The sequence below is a fragment of the Durio zibethinus genome, chromosome 25 (genome assembly GCF_047325235.1).
Source record: "Durio zibethinus cultivar Kanyao isolate XHJ-2024 chromosome 25, ASM4732523v1, whole genome shotgun sequence".
In the NCBI taxonomy this organism is placed as follows: Eukaryota; Viridiplantae; Streptophyta; class Magnoliopsida; order Malvales; family Malvaceae; genus Durio; species Durio zibethinus.
The window spans coordinates 104,984-124,549 of record NC_143186.1 but is presented as its reverse complement, the minus strand read 5'-3'; the positions used below and the strand labels follow the sequence as shown (position 1 = coordinate 124,549).

Here is a 19,566-nt window from a genome sequence, read left to right as displayed (position 1 = left end):
GCATTTTTTATTTGATAATATTTTATTGCAACAACAATGAAGCAATCGCTTAAGCTAAGGAATCAAGGTCTCATCAAAGATGCAAACATGTATTGAGGTAATATCACCTCATTAGAGATTTTGATTCTAAAGGTGATGTTAAAATTGAATGAGTACTCACTAAAGATAACATTATTGATTTTTTTACTAAACCTATGTCCCACCAAAAACACGATAAACATGTAATCAAATTTGGTATTAAATACATGATTGATTGACTTTAGTGGAAGTGAAAGATTGTTGGTATTTTTCCTTCAAGCTGAATCATATTTTGATTAAGACATTGTCATATTTATAGTATTTTGATATTTTATATCTTATAAAAGTCTTGTTTATTAATCATTGAGCTTATTTACATGTATTTTATTGTTAATGCTTATATGATTAAGTCCTTAGAATATAAATTAAACTTTGCAAGAGAATTACAATGACATTGTAATTATGAGATTATCATTTGCATAAAAGCCATACATTCCAAAATAGTTCCTAGTCAATGCTTTATCAATAAGAAGACATTGACAAAAGCTATTGAGGTTAACACATGGTTATGCTCTTACTTATGAAGCAAGCAACCAATCTCATAGGTTAAAATTTGGGTAAACTTAAGTTAACATGTGGGTGTTTGTTAAAGAACAAGTTCACTAAACATAATCCAATATGAAAATACTATATGGTAGTTCACATAATGCTTATAGCTACATTCTTATGTGATGGTTGTATAAATGATCTTTTAACTTGAGATTACTTATGATCTTATATGATGAATGTCATACTTTGACTTAACTTATGATTCTAACTAAGAATGCTCTAGTCGAGTATTGTTAGGTATAATATGAGGCATATGAAGATGTATGAAGTAATCAAGATGGGATTCATCACCTTGTGTGATTAATATAGTACCTTAACTAATCTTGATTGAATTAACTGGAGAAATCTTTTGGCAAAATGTAATAAAAGTTTAGAATTGTTCTAAAGCTTATTTGTGAGTTAATGTTAAAGACAAGACTTAACATGGTTGAACAAGATTAACTAAACACTAAACCATACTTAATGTTCAAACTAAGATACTATGTGATGAAAAGATATTAATTATAAACTAAGACCATTCACGGATAGGTTGTCAAGCCATATTAACTTTTCTTTAGCAATTGAGGGTCATGGCAATGAAGCTAGCATTGATCATAATCTATAAACATAAGATTAGCTAATTAAAGAATTAGTGAAAAAGTTAAATAATTATTTCATCCATAGCCGAATACTTGGCTCACAATGCTTGTATTTATTACCAACATGCTAAATAACCTAATGGATCACACACAATAGGACAATTGTGAAAGATTAAAATTGAGATAAATTAAGTTTGACTTAATTTGGTTTTTGTATGACTAAAAAATAGAGGAAATAAATCGAAAGAAAAAGACTTTCCCCATTTAGTGCATTCGGCCAAGCATGGGATATTTATGAAAATATGCATGCCTTGTAATGTGGCTGGATGTCCTTCTATAAAATAACATCAAGCCTCTATCCCTCTTGCAAGTAATACTTAACACAAGGCATACATGATGCAAAAATAACCTAAGAGAGTCTAAGCAAAAACTTGAGAGAAAACAAGAGGTTTTGTAAACACTCACTAGCTAGAGTGTGGTTTATGTTCTATCATACCTTAGAGAAGGTTCTTTCACAAGCGTTTGTGTGAATCACTATTAAAGGCTAAACACTTGAGCAACTTTTTTGGCTTGAGAAACTATTTGGAAGGTTACCAATTTGAACCAAAAAGATTTTGGCATTCAAGATAACACCGAAGCTTAAAACCATGCATGCTTATATAAATTGTGTATTTGTTTGATCTTGTTGATTGATCTTAGCTTTAAATAATTAAAATTTTTAAAATTTTGTCGCTTTAACTCTATATATTGATGCATAATTCCCTTCACTCAATGTGTAGATATCAAAAAGTAAAATGCATAAGATGTAAAAGGAAACTCCCTTATCATTATGAAAGCAAGATGGTCAGCCATTAAAACTCCTAGTCTTCAATCCTTTATCCATCCTACAAAAAAAAAAAAAAAAAATACATACAATAAAAGCAAACACATTATATATAAAAACATATGCAAAAATCACAATATTGAAAGGATATTGTAAATAATATTGTAAATTGGCAACAACAATATCCAAAAATCACTACTGTTATGACTTTCTTGAAGTTTAGTATAGAGAATTGGTCCATTCTCTCCAAAATCCATTTAAATCATAATCCTCTATGGAAGGTATTTCTTGAGGAAGCTCAAAGAATAAGGTATCTAAAGTTTCAACCATAGGATAAAATGAAGAAGCTACTAGACAAGTAAGTTCTTTGTTAAACAGTTCCTCCTCATCCTTCAACTTAATATGGAATTTAATCGGACAGATTAGGAATGCTACGAAATTGAGTTGATAATCAAACCTACTCAACATTGTGTGGGTCCCAAGGTGAAGAAGTGTGGGGTTCGAATAGTGTACATCAAAGATTTAGAAGGGATGGAAGAAATACAACACCAGTATAGTAGTCCAACAACTTCTGCAAATATTGACAATATCCAGCAAGACATTGTTGGTGATCAGGAATCAACAAGGAATGGTGCTGCCCTTGTAAAGCGACAACATAACATCCCAGAGAGGGCAGAACCAAGTGATCAAAGTGACAGTCCTGAAGAGAGACCCCAACCAAAACAGCTGGAAAAACTTCTAAATTTTATAATTGAGAAGAAACATTTTGGTAAACTATAAACACAAATCACTACTTTTTCTGGTCATTCTTTTTGCGAAACCTTTACACTGTTGATTTGATTTATTCAATTAACTTTTTATACTATTGAAAACTTGGACTTCAACGCATACTTTTATTTATTTATTTATTTATTTGCATGGTATTCAAGAAAAAAAAAGATCTATGCTATTGTCCAATTTGTTTCCGTTCCCTTTGCTTATAGGCCTCGTTTATATGATTGGTTTTGCAGTTAATATTGTTGTTTTGTTGTGATTGAGTGCTTGCTTTAACAGCACTGAAATTGTGTGGTTTAGAGGGTCTCTAGTAGCATTTAAATAGCTTTAATTCCTGTGAATAAAAATATCATTTAAATTACTCTATTAAATTTTAATTCTTGTTGATTTTCAGTTTTGAGTTTGTTATTTATATTTTGCTCTTGTGCTTTCAATAGTTTCTTGGATATTGTTGTTGCCAATTTACAATACTTTAACACTATTCCATCAGTGTTGGGGCTTTCCACTAGCGCATTGATGTTAACATTTGCAAATGTAGGCTTTTTGCACTCAAAAAAGTTAATGTGAAATTGTTTGCTGTCCAAAGAGATATATCTCTAATGACTCCATTGCTAATGAAGTTGGATCTTACATTCTGTGAAATTTGAACCTGCAATTTTATTATAACTGTAGAAGTAAAATGCTGAAGACATTTAAAAAAAAGCTCTATATGATCTTAAAACGGGAAGTTTGTTGCACCTAATCGTTTTCTTTGCAATCATTTAGTGCCCAAGCAGTATTTGTTTCCTCCTTGGCCATCAAAGGTTCCGGAACCAGATAATATGAATTGATCGATGTGCTGGAAGGTAACCCAACTAGGCTCATCGTTTAATGTGCCAGGATCTTCTGGAGCCCTTAAATTTTTCTGTCGAACATGTCATCTGCGGCAGATGCAGTTTTTATTCCATTTTATAAAAAAATTACGTTAGCTTCAATTTCTTTAACTACCACATTACCTTTGTTCCAATTTTAATAACATTTAAGGATAACATTTGTCTGCCTTACTTTCTACATTCACACTTTCTGTAAGATTAAGAATCAACTTACACAAAAAAATTTTATACTTTTAACTGTTAATTTTAATTAATCCAAGTGATCAAAATTACATTATTTAAATCTCATTTTCATTTGTCTCTTTCATCTATTAGATATATTAAAATCAATAATTAATAAAATATAAAACTTTTAAAATTATTTTATAATTTTATATTGATATAAGTTGACACCTCCCCCATACATAAATATATAAAGAGAATATGGATCAACTTAAACAATATAAAACTAAAAAAGTTTTAATTTATTCTAATCCCTTCTCTTAATATTGAAATCTTGGATCTATAGGCCTCAGAAAATTTATGATCATTTTAATTCAATTATGCTATTGATTAATAAATTACATTTTGAATTTATATTAGATGCATTATTAATATTTAAATTTTAATATAAAATTTATACACTATCAATAAATTAGATAATATAACTCCTTTAATAAAATAATTCAAATGATAATATCTTATTAATAAATAATTTTTTTAAAATATTAATTTTTATATATTTATTTTAAGAGATTATATTAGTTCCTTAATAAAATAACATTTAATTCACTAACAATATATAAAATTTTTACATTAACAACACATCAAATATAAACCCAATCAAAGTATCAAATATGCAGTTATTTCATACTTTAGATTAATACTACATGCAATAAGTTCAGAACGCAATTGTAATTTGTTTTTTAAGCATTAATTTATACATTTTATTTGCACTCAAGCATCAAATAACTCAAAATCCAAATCAATGCTTCAATAGATCATCAAATCCAACCGCCACCTTGGATTTCTTTTTTTTTTTTAATTCCTATTTGGAAAATAAATTACAGATCCTAGGATTTGAACCACAAACTACTTAATGTCAATTTTGCCAATTTGTAAGGATCCTTGTTATTCATTTAGTATCATAGAAAACATCTACTTCAAAGAATTTTCAAGCCCAATAATAAAACTCAGACGATTAATTTAAAAGAAAATGCATATACCACATCAACTATCCCATCGACTAAAAATGTTCATGCATCTTATTTTCAGAAAGATCAAACAGTTACTTCACATTGCCATCACAACACAAATCACACTAACGACAGACTCTGAAAATTCCAGGATGATATATTATCACCCAGCAGTGTCCTTTCATCGTTCTTGGCTTCAATCACTCACCTCGCCATTTTGAATGATGCCATTCTCGTTCAAGTATTCCACAAATTCATCTATAAGATAGGGCCAAGCACCTTCAGCATCGTAATTTGATAGTGCAGGGTCTACCGTCTGCAAGATAACAAACATTACAAGAATTAGCTTTTTTTTTTTTTTTTTATTACTAACATTGCATCATCACCATTAATGATGACACAAGCTCTACACGTACTCCCTGTCGCTCTGACAAAATTTACAGAATAATACACACTTCTCGTTTAAACTTTTACAAGTACACACCATATATACAAAACCTCGAGAATTCCTTTCCTCATGAAGGTTGATAAATATATTTCATGCTTAACACTCTTGCAGGTTGAGATTTATGTATACCCTCTTCTCCACCTCAGACTTAGAAATGATCAGATTCCATATAGACCAGTTGACTGAAAGGATAGCTCTCTCTCTCTCTCTCTCTCTCTTTTCTTTTCCCCAATTTTCTCTGCAGCCAAAATGCAACAAATGATTGCAGCAAGTAATTTGGACAGATCATTACAAGTTCCAAACTGTTTCTGCGGCAAGAACTCAGTAACAAATGCCAGTGCGTACTACCCACCAATCAACAGCTTCAACAACACAGATGAAAGATTTTAACAAGACTGGCATGATGAATTAATGAACCATCAATATCATGCACGTGCAACTAAGGAACGGAAGACAACACAAACTTTTTGTACAAATGAAGCAAATATTCTGCCCAACAGCCTACTTGTAAGCTCTGTTGCTCAGACTGACTGTTCCCCTAATATGCCCTTTTCATACAAAGGAAACATAACATCAGTGTGGAAATGGCATTGAAACATCATACACCTGCTCGATATGTTGTGCTCTTGTAAGCAAACCGTGGTTGTTTGCAGATATCTGATGAGTAAAGGGGTGGAGAGAGGGACAGAGATGGAGACTGCAATTTGCAATCTTTTGGAGAAAAGAGAAATGCTATGTCATCAGTGCCTACACAATGAAATGAAAAGCAGCTACTTAATCTCGACCGCTATTTTGGAAGAACAAATGGATCCAAGTACATCTGACCAGTTTTCAAAGAGAACCCCTGTAAGATTTTGAATTTTGGCAAGACAGACTCTTAGATCTTATATCAATGTATGACACTTAGAACTGAGTTGGAGCAACATAGTCTGGTAGCATTAAGTTTTTAATATAATGTGTGGTTTATGACAGGATATAGCTGATTCAAACCGCATATGCAAGCAGGAATATCCCAGGCGCAATGATGTTAAACCTTTTAACATACCCTAGCAAACTCCAGAAGTTGAGACCACGTATCCCTAGAGATTGCTTTATTATGTCGGGCCTGGAGTGGCATCAGAGCATAAAATGCAGTTAGAAAAACAACTAAATGTAGAGATCAATGCAAGAAATACAAGCAACCTCGTAAAATTTCATAATATCTGACAAAGCTTAACAGACACTAGTACATCCAATCTTATTGAGATTAACATCAATGCAAAAAACTGCACCTTTTATGAATAAATACAAGCACAGCAAGTTCCTAATTTTTCTAAAACTTTTAGATGTAAGTTCATGCCACAGATATTCCTACTAAAGCATCTATAGGATATCTACTTAACTTTAACATTAGACCTTGGACAGCAGAGAAATTACGCATTATTACCCTTTGCAGCAGAAGTGGCATATCACATTTGTTCATAATTTAACTTAAACCTAAACTATGGATATCATACCTTAGAATTATTACCTCAAGCAAACAGTTTACTTTATTGCATGTCAATTAAAAATGATTACTCCCGAATTAGTAACTACATATTTTTCAAAAGCATAATACTACAAGATTTTCTCACAAAACTAGGAAGGAAAGAGCACAATATATTTCCATGGTACCTGTAAGAACTGGCACCAATGGTCAACCAATGGCCATTGCTTCTCAGCAAACAGCAATTGCCACATACCAATTGCAGTATCCAATGCCAAAGATTTCTGGCCCTGATACAGACAATACAAGATCAGTACCTGCATACAGCTAAAGTACCCATTACTATAAAGGGTAATGTATATTTTCACCACATTGACATTATATTAAAATACTGAAAGCATTAAATCACATTTTAACATAGATTATTAATAAACATACAGCCGACAACCAAAAAAATGACACTAAAGGCTGAAACTTTGATTTTTGTAAACAAATCCAAAAGTGGATCTAACACTCGATTATAACTATGTCAGACAATCAGTTGCTTACAAGGAAAAAGAAATATCATTCACGAACTATGTAATCCAACAAAATTTACTGAAACTATTAATTCATTTAGCAGCAAATTATCTATCTTCCTAGAGATAACTTACAGTTAAGGATGTTGACATGAAAAGATAGTATACCTTTTCTTTTGCCCAGCCAAATGCAAAGTTATATATCTCACGAAACTTTTCTGCAGTCACAGTAAGCAAAGATGAAAAAAAATTTGCACTACCAACAACACAATATGTTTTACTTACGGGTTGCAACGTATTAATAAACCTGACCTATTTAACAAAAGATAATTGTCCAGCATAAATATCTAAATAAAAGAAGCTTTTACTTTCAAATGCAGAATGCATGACAAGTTACAGTAAATTTTTGATTGAATACGGAAAACTATTCTCTATGAAGCATTGAATGTACGTTCATCTTTCAGCTCAGCACGCATAAATGATATCCTCTCACGAAACTTCTCCAAAGAATCTATCCTGCCATGAAAATGTATAACCTTCTGTCAGTATTCTCATCATAGTATGTCAAATGTCCAACCTAATATCATTTCAAGTTAGAAGATTTAAATAAAAAAATAAAATAAAAACTAAATCCTCACCCGAGTGCCTGCAACCCAATGAAGAACTCCTGCTTGGAATATTCACACATGGTAGCAGCCTTCATGTGCCATGAAAGAACTAACTGCAGTTTACTACAATATTAGCATAATTGTCCATATTTATTGAAACCAGATAGTCCATTGACATCTTGTGAAACCTCCTACAAGATTCTAACTATTTATGACGATGTCCATATTTCCTTTAATAGTTTAGTATAATATTTAACCTCAAGTACCCTAAATCTATCATCATTTTCATCAGTCATCAGAACGGGAGATCGAGCAACTACCGGAGCCAAAATTGATAACTAAAAAGTTCAGAACCCTACCATTCTTATACCTCATTAGCTTCTACCAAAGCCAAAATCCTGCTGTTACAGCACTCTAAATTGCAAATCGTTTAATTCCAACCAGGTATTTAAAAGATAATTTAGAATGATTTGTATCACCATTTGTCAAGATCAGAAGAAAAGGTGATAAACATAGCCAACAACATTAGTAAGATTTTAAGACCTTTTGTTAAAACTTTGGAAAGTTGGGCAAAACGTAAAATAAAAAGGAGTATATATGCATAAAAATAATAAATCTTCTTCTTATGAATGCCTTTTATCACAAGAGATACACTTCCGGATGCAGACATACCATAACAATATCTTGGGGATCCACCTGTCAAAAAATGAAGGCTACCACATGTCATCCAAATTTCAAAACAAAACAATTTAATCTATCCATGAAATAATAGAAAAGTAAAGCAAAGGATCTAAAAATGTCAGGCATCAAATCTTAATAGAAAAATAAGGCTACCTGAAGGTCATTGCATAGGAGAGTAATGCCATCAGCCAGTATCATATCTGTGTAGGGATCTGCAAAATATATTGAAGTATGTATTTTTTATGAAAAGAATTGTACAAGCTACTAAATACAGCCAAGTTATTAATATTTACAAGGTAAGCAGCAGATAATGAATTTCTGGTCATCAAAATGAAAATACAAATATACCAATATCTAAAGCAAACAAGAAAAGTTCAGCGGTATTCTCTGTTAATGTTACATCTACAATACTAAAATCAAACAAAACCACAAAATTAAGGCAAGTCTCCATCCGGACTATCCCCACCTTTATAGTATTATTTTTTAAGGGCCTAAAGAAAGCCATACAGCAAGTACAAAGTACGAATGGGAAGTGAAACAAAATAGACAAAAGAAAAGAAAAGCTTGCCTTTATATCTGTTATAAAGCTCTTCCAAATATCTAGTATCAGTATAACTTTTAATGTGAGGCTGGTTGTAGAAAACATCAAAAGCTCCTTCAAGATGCCAATCACTGGCTTTCAAAGCTTGAAGAGCAATCTTTTCACTGGAATTAAATAAAGAAATGAATGACATTTGTGAACAAAAAAAAAAAGAAAAAACTGAAAAGTAGACCACCCGCTGACACATACAGTCTTGATTACAGACTGCAAAACCATATATTTAATACAGTGACTTGAGAAAATAACATTGGCATGCATGTGAAGATAGAGTGAATAGTATTACAAACAGAGAAGTAACATAAAGCACCAATAGTAAAGCATCTATCTGTTTTCTAGGAATATGTTATCAGTGTTAGATTTAGATGATTTCTTTTCACTTAAATCTAAATCAAATGTGAATAGTGTGTTTTTAAGCTTCCAAAACATGATCCAAAATCAATTTGGAGTGAGAATCAAGAGATTTAGGTGTGATAATGCAAGAGACTATTTCAACCAGAGTCTATCCACCTATTTTCAAAAAGAGGAGATTATCCATGAGTCATCTTGTGTCAATACTCCACAACAAAATGCATTGGTAGAAAGGAAAAACAGCCATTTACTAGCCACAACCCAAGCCTTACTTTTTCAAGCAAATGTACCCAAATCTTACTGGGGAAGCTGTTTTCACTGTCACACATATTATAAATAGGTTACCTTCAAGGGTTTTGGGATTTAAAACTCCAACAAAATGTATTGGCAGAAAGGAAAAACAACCATTTTACTAGACACAATCCGAGCCTTACTTTTTCAAGCAAATGTACCCAAATCTTACTGGGGGAAGCTGTTCTCACTGCCACACATATTATAAATAGGTTACCTTCAAGGGTTTTGGGATTTAAAACTCCTATGGAACTACTATAATAATTCTATCCCAACCTTAATACCACAAACAACCTCACACCTAGAATATTTGGTTGTACATCATTTGTTCATGTTCACAGTCATAATAAGGGAAAGTTGAATCCAAGATCGATTAAGTGTATATTTGTGGGGTATTCATCAACTCAAAAGAGGTATAAGTGCTATTATCCTCCTACCAAAAAATTGTGTTTGCAAATGTTACTTTTAAAGAAAATAAACCATTTTTTACTCAACCTTATCTTTAAGGGGAGACTTCATTCATGGAAGATAAGAATAAAGACTTCTTTTTGCTTGATTTGTCCCATTCTTCAACATGTTCACCCATTAATTCTTCTGAATCGAAACTTGTTTCTGCTGAGCCCAAGTCAAACACTGAATTTGAGTCTGAACCTATTCCAAATACAAAAGATGTGACAAAGGATAATATTGTTCTTGATTCTACGAAGTAATTACAGGTGTACTCAAGAAAGAAAGTTCCAAATCCTGAACAATGCCAGTTCAAGAACCTAATCCTAACTCTGAAATGAGGTAACTACAGTTTTTGACTCTGTTTCTCAAAATGAGCATGAATCTCCTCAAACTATATCTAGTGATTATGATTTGCCTATTGCCATTAGGAAAGGAACCAGATAATGTACTAAGCATCCACTATACCCAATCTCTAATTTTGTGTCATTTGAAACATTCTCACCATCCCACAAAAATTTTCTTGTGAGCCTAAACACTATTTTTGTTCCAACTACATTATCCGAGACATTATCCAGTGAGAAATAGAGGCAAGCCATGGAAATAGAAATGGAGCCTTAGAGAAAAATAAGACATGGGAACTGGTAGAGTTGCCTAAAGGAAAAAATCCAATGAGGTGTAAATGGATTTTCACTGTAAAATACAAGGTCGATGGTACTGTTGAAAGGTATAAAGCCAGGTTAGTGGCTAAGGGTTACACTTAAACCTATAGAGTGGATTATCAGGAAACCTTTGATCCAATTGTCAAGATGAATACAATTAGGATTTTGTTATCATTGGCTGCAAATTACAATTGACAACTTCAACAATTTGATGTAAAGAATGGTTTTCTACGTGGTGATTTGGAAGAAGAAATATATATGAAGGTTCCACCGGGATTTTGAGGTCATCTAGAAGCAAACAAAGTACGCAAGTTGAAAGGCTTTATATGGCCTTAAATAGTCTCTTAGGGCTTGGTTCGAGAGATTTGCCAAAATGATGCTAGCAATGGGAAATAAACAGAGTCAAAGAGATCACACATTGTTTATCAAGCACTCTGATTCAGGGAGAGTCCCAATTCTATTAGTGTATGTTGATGATATAATTGTAACTGGAGATGATGAAAAAGAGAGAGAATCTCTAAAACAGTGTTTGGCTAGAGAATTTGAGATAAAAGAGCAAGGGAGATTGAAGTACTTCCTAGGAATTGAAGTAGCTCACTCGCAACATGGTATTTTCCTCACAACAGAAATATGTGATGGATCTTCTGAAGGAAATAGGGAAGCTCACATGTAAACCTGCAAATGCCCATATAGATCCTAATCATAAAATTGGAGAAGCTAATGAAGATGTTGCTGTAGCTAAAGAGATGTACCAAAGATTAGTTGAAAGACTCATTTATCTCTCACACACTAGACTTGATATAGCATATGCTGTGTGTGGTAAGTCAATTTATGCATAATCCTAAAGAAGTGCACCTACAGGCTGTCTACCATATATTGCACTATTTGAAGGCCAATCCTGGGAGAGGTATTTTAGTTAAAAGAAATTTAGGGCTAGCTCTAGAAGCATACAGATGCTGATTATGCAGATTCAGTAACTGATAAAAGATTCGCCTCAGGCTACTGCACATTCTTAGATGGTAATCTTGTGACTTGGAGGAGTAAAAAACAGAATGTGATGGCAAGATCAAATGCTGAAGCAGAGTTCAAAGCAATGGCTCAAGGAATTTGTGAACTACTATGGTTAAAGATTATCCTAGAAGACTTGAAGATCAAGTGGGATGGACCAATGAAACTCTACTGTGATAACAAGTCTGCAATAAGCATTGCGCACAATCCTGTGCAACATGACAAAACAAAACACATTGAAGTAGACCGACATTTCATAAAGGAGACACTAGACAGTGGGTTGATTTGTACACCTTATGTATCAACCAAGGGTCAACTTGTAGATGTGTTGACTAAAAGTTTCAGCAGTGCAATATTTCAAGAAATTATTTTTAAGCTGGGAATAAAAAAAACCTATTCATCAATATCCTGAAACATAGTGCTTGGCAGCCCCTTTGTGAGTACATCTACTAATTGATCCTTTGATGAAACAAATGGAGTACATATTAGGCTACTATCAATTTTCTCCTTTATAAAATGTTTGTCAACTTTTATATGCTTCGTTTGATCGTGTTGTACAAGATTATGAGCAATATTGATGGCAGATTTGTTGTCACAATATAATCTCATTGGTCCTTTCCATTTTATCTTCAAATCATCAAGAATTATCTTCAACCATAGTAGTTCACATATTCCCATTGCCATTGACCTAAACTCAAACTCTGCACTTGATCTTGCCACCACGTTTTGCTTCTTACTCCACATTACAAGATTCCCTCCTAAGATGGTACAATAACCTGAAGTTGACTTCTTGTCCACTAGAGATCCTGCATAATCAGCATCGGTATAGGCCTCTAATGTCATGCTTTCTCCTTTCTTGAACAAAATACCTCTATTAGGGTTGCCCTTCAAGTATTGTAATATTCTATGAACTACCTTGAGATGCGTTTCTTTAGTATTGTGCATAAATCTATTAACAACACTCATGGCAAATGCAATATCTACTCTCGTATGTACCAAATAAATCAGCCTCCCAACTAGCCTCTAATAAAAGCCTCTATCGACCACGAGATCCACTAAAAACAAGATCTTTTAGCAAATCAAGCACGTACTTCTGCTAAGAAATAAAGATCCCTTGTTTTGAATGCGCCACTTCAATACCTAGGAAGTATTTCAATTTCCCAAGTTCCCTAATGTCAAATTTTTTCAGAAGGCATTGTTTTAAATAGTCCATCCATCCCACATCATTGCCTATTACAATAATATTGTCTACATACACCAACAAGGCTATCACTCCTGAAACAATCTCACAAATAAAAAATAATCGTCTTGACTCTGTTTATTTCCCAAGTTATTCATCGCCTCGGTGAATCTTCCAAACCAGGCTCTCGAAGATTGTTTGAGTTCGTAGAGAGCTTTCTTCAACTTGCACACCATTCCCTCTTTAGATTCAAATCCAAGAGAAACTTCCATATAAATCTCTTATTCTAGGTCACCATAGAGACGCATTTTTAACATCAAACTATTGTAGATTCCACCCGAAATTGGCAGCCAACGACAAAAGAACCCGCACTGTATTCATCTTCACAACAGGGGCAAATGTCGGCAACCAGCCTTGCCTTGTATCTTTCTACGAAACCGTCGGACTTGTACTTCACGGTGAAAACCCATCTAAATCTAACCAGTTTCTTTCCTCTTGACAATTTGCCCAACTCCCATGTCTTATTCGTTGCAAGAGCTTCCAACTCAACTTTCATAGCATCCTCCCACTTTTTGTACCCTAATGCCTCGGATAGATTTCAGAATGGGGATTGTGTGAAGGTTGCTTAAGGATGCTCTATGATTTTGGGATAGGTTTTGGTAGGTTAAGAATAGGTACAGAGGATGTTTAGCATAGGTTTTAATTCCTTTCCTAGTAGCAATTGGTAGATCGGCATCACTCGGTTTTTTTGGTTTATCTACTAGTTCAATGGGCTCAGCGGATGGTATGATATTTTTGGTAGGTATGGAAATGGTTTTGGGAATCTAAGCAACTGCACAAATAAGAGATTGTACCTGTATCGATCGAGAGACTGGAATTTTCTTCCTGGAATAGACCTGTAGTGGTTGAATATTGTCTTGTTTCCCCTTATCTTTCATCACCTCACACGATTTGGATGACTCAATAAATGGTACAAACTCAATAGATGACTCAACAAATGGTACAAACTCAACAGATGAGCCAACAAATGGAGTAGTAGGTTGAACAAGTGACTCAACAAATGACTCAGCAGATACGGACTGAACAACAACTGAAACGGGTTCAAATGGAGACTCAACAAGCTGACTGGGAAAATCAAGGAGAAACAAGTCCTCTGCTCTATCTTCACTCAACTTCTCCCCCTAAAGATAGGAATGTTGGAAAAAGGACTCATTTTCAACAAAAGTAACATCAACGAAGACAGTTTTTTGGTAGGTGGATGGTAACACTCGTACCCTTTTATGTAAAAGAACACCCAATGAAAATACACCGAAGAGCATGTGGATCGAGTTTTCCCATGTTTTGAGCATGGACATGAACAAAGGCAACACTTCCAAAATTTGAGGAATAAGATTGTTTGAAGCATTGAAATTGGGAAAAACTGTGTGAGAATTTCAATTGGACTTTTGAAGGTAAAGAGCCGAGTTGGAAGTCTATTAATTAGATGGGTAGCAATTAAAACGGCTTCTCCCCAATATGTTTTAGGAACATTTTTGTGAATCAATAAAGCTCTTGTGACGTCTAGAAAATGGCCATTTTTACGCTTGACCACTCTATTTTGTAGTGGGGTACTAACATAAGAGGACTCATGAATGATTCCTTCTTTTTGAAAAAAATGAGAAAATTTGATTGAAATAGTCCCTGGCATTACCAGAATGAAACCACTTAATTCTCACATAAAACTGTATTTTGATCATGTTGTAGAAATTAGGAAAAACAGTGCCAACATTAGATTTATTTTTCAAAAGATAAATCCACGTTTCTTGTGTACAATCATCAATAAACGAAACAAGCCACTTAACACCAGAAATATTTCGAACCGTAAAAGGTCTTCAAATATCACTATGAATGAGAGAAAAAGGATTAAGGGTTTTTGTATTGCTTATTGCAAATGAAGCACGTTTGTACTTGGCAAGTTCACAATCATTACAATGAAAGGACTCAAAAAGTCGACCCTTTAAATAACGAAGGAAACATCAACTTAAGGACATTAAATGATGGATGACCTAAATGACGATGACAGAGCCAAATTTTATTTTTATTTGACATGACTGACTCAAAAAGAAATGATGTAGATAAAGGATTCTCAACTCTAGTTCTTCCATTTTGCTTTCCCAAGTAGTAAAGACCATCACTCTCACTAACACATCCAATCGTGCTCCTCGTGTCCTACTCCTGAAACACAATGTGAAGGAAAAAATGTTACACTACAATTGGAATCCTTGGTAAGCTTTTGAATGGAAACAAGGTTCGTAAACAATTTTGGAACATGAAAGACATTTTTTACCGTGTGAGAATCACTTATATAAATGTCCCCTTGACCTGCTATAGTGGCAATAGACCCATCAATTATAGTTATTTTCCTATGACTAGAACGAGGAGTATAGGAAGAAAAAGACTCAAAGGAACAAGTCATATGATCAATGGCTCCAAAATCTATCACCCACATCTTTGGAGAAATTTTTTTTGAAACATTAGCAACACAAGAGGAAGAAGAGATATCTGAAAAAGCCCAGAGAACATGTACCTGCCGAGGAAGGTTTCTCAAGGGTCCCCAAAAAATTCTTCAGTTTTTCAATCTCTTCCATGTTGAAATTAGAGATCAAACTCTGGACACTCCCTTCACTGCTCGATTGAGTGCTTGCCACATGCGCTTGACCTCTGTCATTTGCACTCCAATTGGGCCTGCCAAGGAGTTTCCAACATTGCTCCTTGGTGTGGCAATGCTTCTTCCAATACATGCAAAATAAGGACTCTCAATTGGTGAGCTTGCATTGATTTTCTTGGACAATAGATTGCAACGGGCTGGATTCCTTCAAAACGATTGTTTTGGTCACAGGGGCAAAACTATCTCCTCTGTAGGTTTCAAGCATAACACTTCGTCATCCCTCTTCAGCTCATATGATCGAAATTGTCTCATTCAAGGAGGGCAGGTCTTTTTTTCCCAAAATCTGCACTTTAATAGCATCGAACTCGACATTTAGACCGGCAAGAAAGTCATAGATACAATCCTTCTCCATGAACCACTTCACAATAGCGGCAACCTCACTACAACGCGTTTGAATACATTGATAATGGTCCATCTCATGCTACAAGCCTTCCAAGAAACTCGAACATTCCTTGACAGTTCGAGTCTCTTGTTTGGTTGCAAAAATTTTTGTCTTAATTTCATAGATTTAGGCAGCGTCATGAACCTTGGAGTATGTTTGTCGAATAGCATCCCAAATCTCCTTGGCAGTTCCGAGAAACATATGCATATCACTAATTTCCGGTAGCATCGAATTCCATAACCACGATATCACCATGGAACCTTGTTCGTCCCATGCTGCAAATTTGGGATCATCCTTCAAAGGACCTGTGCCCAACAAATGGCTCAATTTCCCTCTGCCCTTCAAGAACATATGGACCAATTGTGACCACCTCAAGTAATTTTTTCCGTTCAATTGATACACCACTTGAATGTTTGGTAAATCCCCAGTTGATACAGCAGTATTCTCAGTTGCAAGGGCATTCGAGACGGGGCTAGTTTTGGTGGACTTTGACATATTCGCTTGAAAAGAAAGAGAAGACCATGAACAGGAGAATATGAGTGAAGAAACGAAAAATATTGGGATGAACAGAGATGAAGGAATTTGGCCAGAATAGAATAGAAGTGAAAAAAAGGAAATTGCAAGAATTCTCAGGAAATAGCCAAATGCTCTGATACCATGTTGAGAAACGTAATTAGGAGAAAGAATGTTTTCTAACTTAATTGAATAGGTTACAACAAATAATTATATACACTATCGTAGCCTAAAATCAGTAACAAAATCCCTATAAAATAGGAAACTACCCAAGCAGTATAAACACCTAACCAAAATCCTAAAAATTAAGAAATCACACAAAATCCTTAACAGTCACACGACTTTCCTAATAAAGCCACATAATTTGACAGGTAGGATTCCAAAGCAATCTGAAGCAGTTCAAGTTTTGCAAGGAAAGTAACAAACAGATTTATCTTAAAGAGTGGCTATAAGATGGTTGTAGCGGATTTTATATGTTTTAGAAGGTGAACTGCCTAGCAGAAGAATGATGTACAGAAGTTGATGGAATTTAGAAACAAGAATTTCACATATATACCTAGCTCCTGGAGGATTATACACCAACAACACAACACAAAAAAGAAACACACACACACACACACATATGTATGTATGGATGCATGCATGCATGCACGTCTGTATGTAGATATAAAACTTATTTAAGATGTAAACGATAGTTTAAAATTCACATAGATACAATGGAAATGAGTAGGCTTAAGCAATGTAGAAAAGTTAAAAAACTTTGATCTTAATGAGAGCATAACTAGATAAGGGAAGCATAGAAGAATAATAATAGACTAACTAGAAAGTTACAAGTCATTAAATTATATTTTTAAGCCAATAGGGAAGCATCCCAATAGGTTCTACCAATGTAATCAAAAAACAAAAAAGTGTAATAGGCAGCTTTATTCCCATTAATTGACTCCATTAGAAAATTGAGTAAAGACAACATCGATAAAACAATTTTGTTCCAATGATGATCCCAACAGCGTTCGTTACTATTTCAAACTAACACCATTTGGAGCAATAAAGAATATATATTTGAATTAAGAAAATGTATTTTTGACGGTTTAGTGAAACTCCGTTGTCAATCAACTCATGAGGCTAAAATATAAGGACAGTATCGCAGTCACAATGGGTTTTTTTTAGAGACAGGCAGTCAAGCTCAATCCAAATTTCCATCAATCTGATATTGGAAAAGACTAACGAAAAAGAGGAAAAAAAAAAAAAAAGAAAAGCCAGCATTCCTCATTTGTAGCAGCCTGTAAATCCACCAAAAGGCCTGCCAAGGCTGACTATGAAGGGCTCACTAGGAAATCTATAGTCATTAATAATTAGTGAGCTACTTCTAAGTTCTCCAGTCTTAATTTTAATTCTTTTAGGCAATAAGTTATCCTTCCATTACCATCCTCTGAATTTTTTGGCTGTCTGCTGTTCCTTCTTTTTCATATTTGGTCCTAAACCCTTTTTCCAGTCCATTTTCAAACTAACTCTACGTTAAAAATGTTTTAGAAAGTAAACCCCAGAAGCACTCAAATATTAACAGTTAAAACCACAAAAAGAACATCAGGTTACCTCGCTCCAGTTATTGTCATGAACTGCTGGACTTTGTCCCGGTGACCTCTGCCCAGTTTGTGCTGTTACAAACCATATCACATGACATAAGCTCAGAAGATTTGTTACACACTACATTCATGCGGCCAAATAGTTAAAAACAAAAAAAAAAAAATTTATTTGATAAATTTTATTTGTAAGAAAACTGAGGTAGAGTTGAAACCCATATACAAATCAACAATCTAAGAAGAGAACATTGAGTGATAATTTCTCTTACTTCTTTTTAATTCAACAAAAACCCAACCTTTTATTTGAGTTAGTTTCCTCAATTATCCTTTCCTAGAACTCAAATTCCTTCGATTTTCTGGTTACAGAGAGATATATGTCTATATAATAATAACCCAGAGGCAGAATTTGAGCAGAATTTACATCTTAATTCGACCAAAAATAGTTTCTACATAAGAAGCAAGAAACATAAACCAACACAACAACTTTTTTGACGAAAATAACAAGAAAAAAAAAATGAAATGAAATGAAAAGACAGAACTAACCATAGTATCGTGGAAAATAAAAACCCTAGAATATTTGAGAGAGAGGAGGATGAGGAAATGACAGGATTTTGTTTCAGTTTTGGGATTAATCTCTTCCTTTCTTTTCCTCTCTCACAGGAACTCTCTGTCTCTCTCTCTTTCTCGTCAGAAATTGAGAGGATTTGAAAGGACTAACGAGAAGAAAGAGAAAATTAGAAAAAGAGTAGCCTTTAGTACTTGGTCTTTATTAGTTTTTGTCGACCAAACTGTTTCGAGCAATTGGCTTGGGGAGTTTTGGTCCTTATCCGTACCTCTTACATTATAATTGTGTAAGGTAATATCATGACACTGTCGAGGCCGCTTTTTCCTATGAACACCGATTATATTGTGTTTCTCTATTATTTTCATTTGATTATTATTTTTTTTTTTTAGATATGTCAAAACTATTTTTTAAAAATATCTAAAATTTTTATTTTTTAAAATTATTTTTATGATTTTTTTTATTTTTTGATGTTAAAAATCACTAAATTTTAATTTTATAAAAAAATTAATTTTCATATTAATTGTATTAGAGTCAAACCTTTTTTTAACTTTATAAAAATTAATACATTCTAAATATTTTGAGATGAAAAAGGTGTTTTTTTACATTCGATTTTTTTACATTCGATTATAAAATTGAGTCTTAACATTGTACTCTCAGTTCATTTGTAATATATTCCATTTACAAGCATTATTATTTTTTATAATTAAAGTTTT

The 19,566-nt window shown here is 33.6% G+C and overlaps 1 protein-coding gene across 8 annotated transcripts; it reads right to left on the bottom strand.

The window, feature by feature from the left end:
* Nucleotides 1–4,837: 4,837 nt before the first annotated feature.
* LOC111276104 (uncharacterized) lies at nucleotides 4,838–19,159 on the bottom strand. 8 transcript variants are annotated; one of them, XR_016333476.1, is made up of 13 exons: nucleotides 18,832–19,107; nucleotides 18,302–18,363; nucleotides 15,237–15,320; nucleotides 9,138–9,274; nucleotides 8,723–8,781; nucleotides 8,561–8,584; nucleotides 7,919–8,001; nucleotides 7,732–7,796; nucleotides 7,449–7,498; nucleotides 6,951–7,079; nucleotides 6,343–6,402; nucleotides 5,334–5,535; nucleotides 4,838–5,165 (listed from the first exon to the last, which is right to left on the bottom strand). XR_016333476.1 is itself a non-coding variant. In XM_089754081.1 (13 exons), the coding sequence occupies exons 4-13, from the start codon at nucleotides 15,275–15,277 to the stop codon at nucleotides 5,046–5,048; spliced, it is 768 nt and encodes a 255-aa protein (XP_089610207.1). In that variant the 5' UTR covers nucleotides 15,278–15,320; nucleotides 15,673–16,695; nucleotides 18,302–18,363; nucleotides 18,832–19,158; the 3' UTR covers nucleotides 4,838–5,045. The 8 variants fall into 8 exon arrangements, 6 of the variants coding, with proteins under 6 accessions (XP_089610207.1, XP_089610204.1, XP_022717651.1 ...); XR_016333477.1 differs by having other exon boundaries at nucleotides 5,334–6,044; nucleotides 18,832–19,105; XM_089754081.1 differs by lacking the exon at nucleotides 5,334–5,535 and adding an exon at nucleotides 15,673–16,695 and having other exon boundaries at nucleotides 18,832–19,158.
* Nucleotides 19,160–19,566: the final 407 nt, after the last annotated feature.

Excerpts from the sequence above, each read along its gene's own strand:
- LOC111276104 (XM_089754078.1), bottom strand. Across the intron at positions 15,321-18,301 it reads ATGACAATAACTGGAGCGAG|GAGTAGGACACGAGGAGCAC; the intron begins GTAACCTGATGT and ends ATTGTGTTTCAG. Across the intron at positions 8,782-9,137 it reads GCTTTATAACAGATATAAAG|ATCCCTACACAGATATGATA; the intron begins GCAAGCTTTTCT and ends TATATTTTGCAG.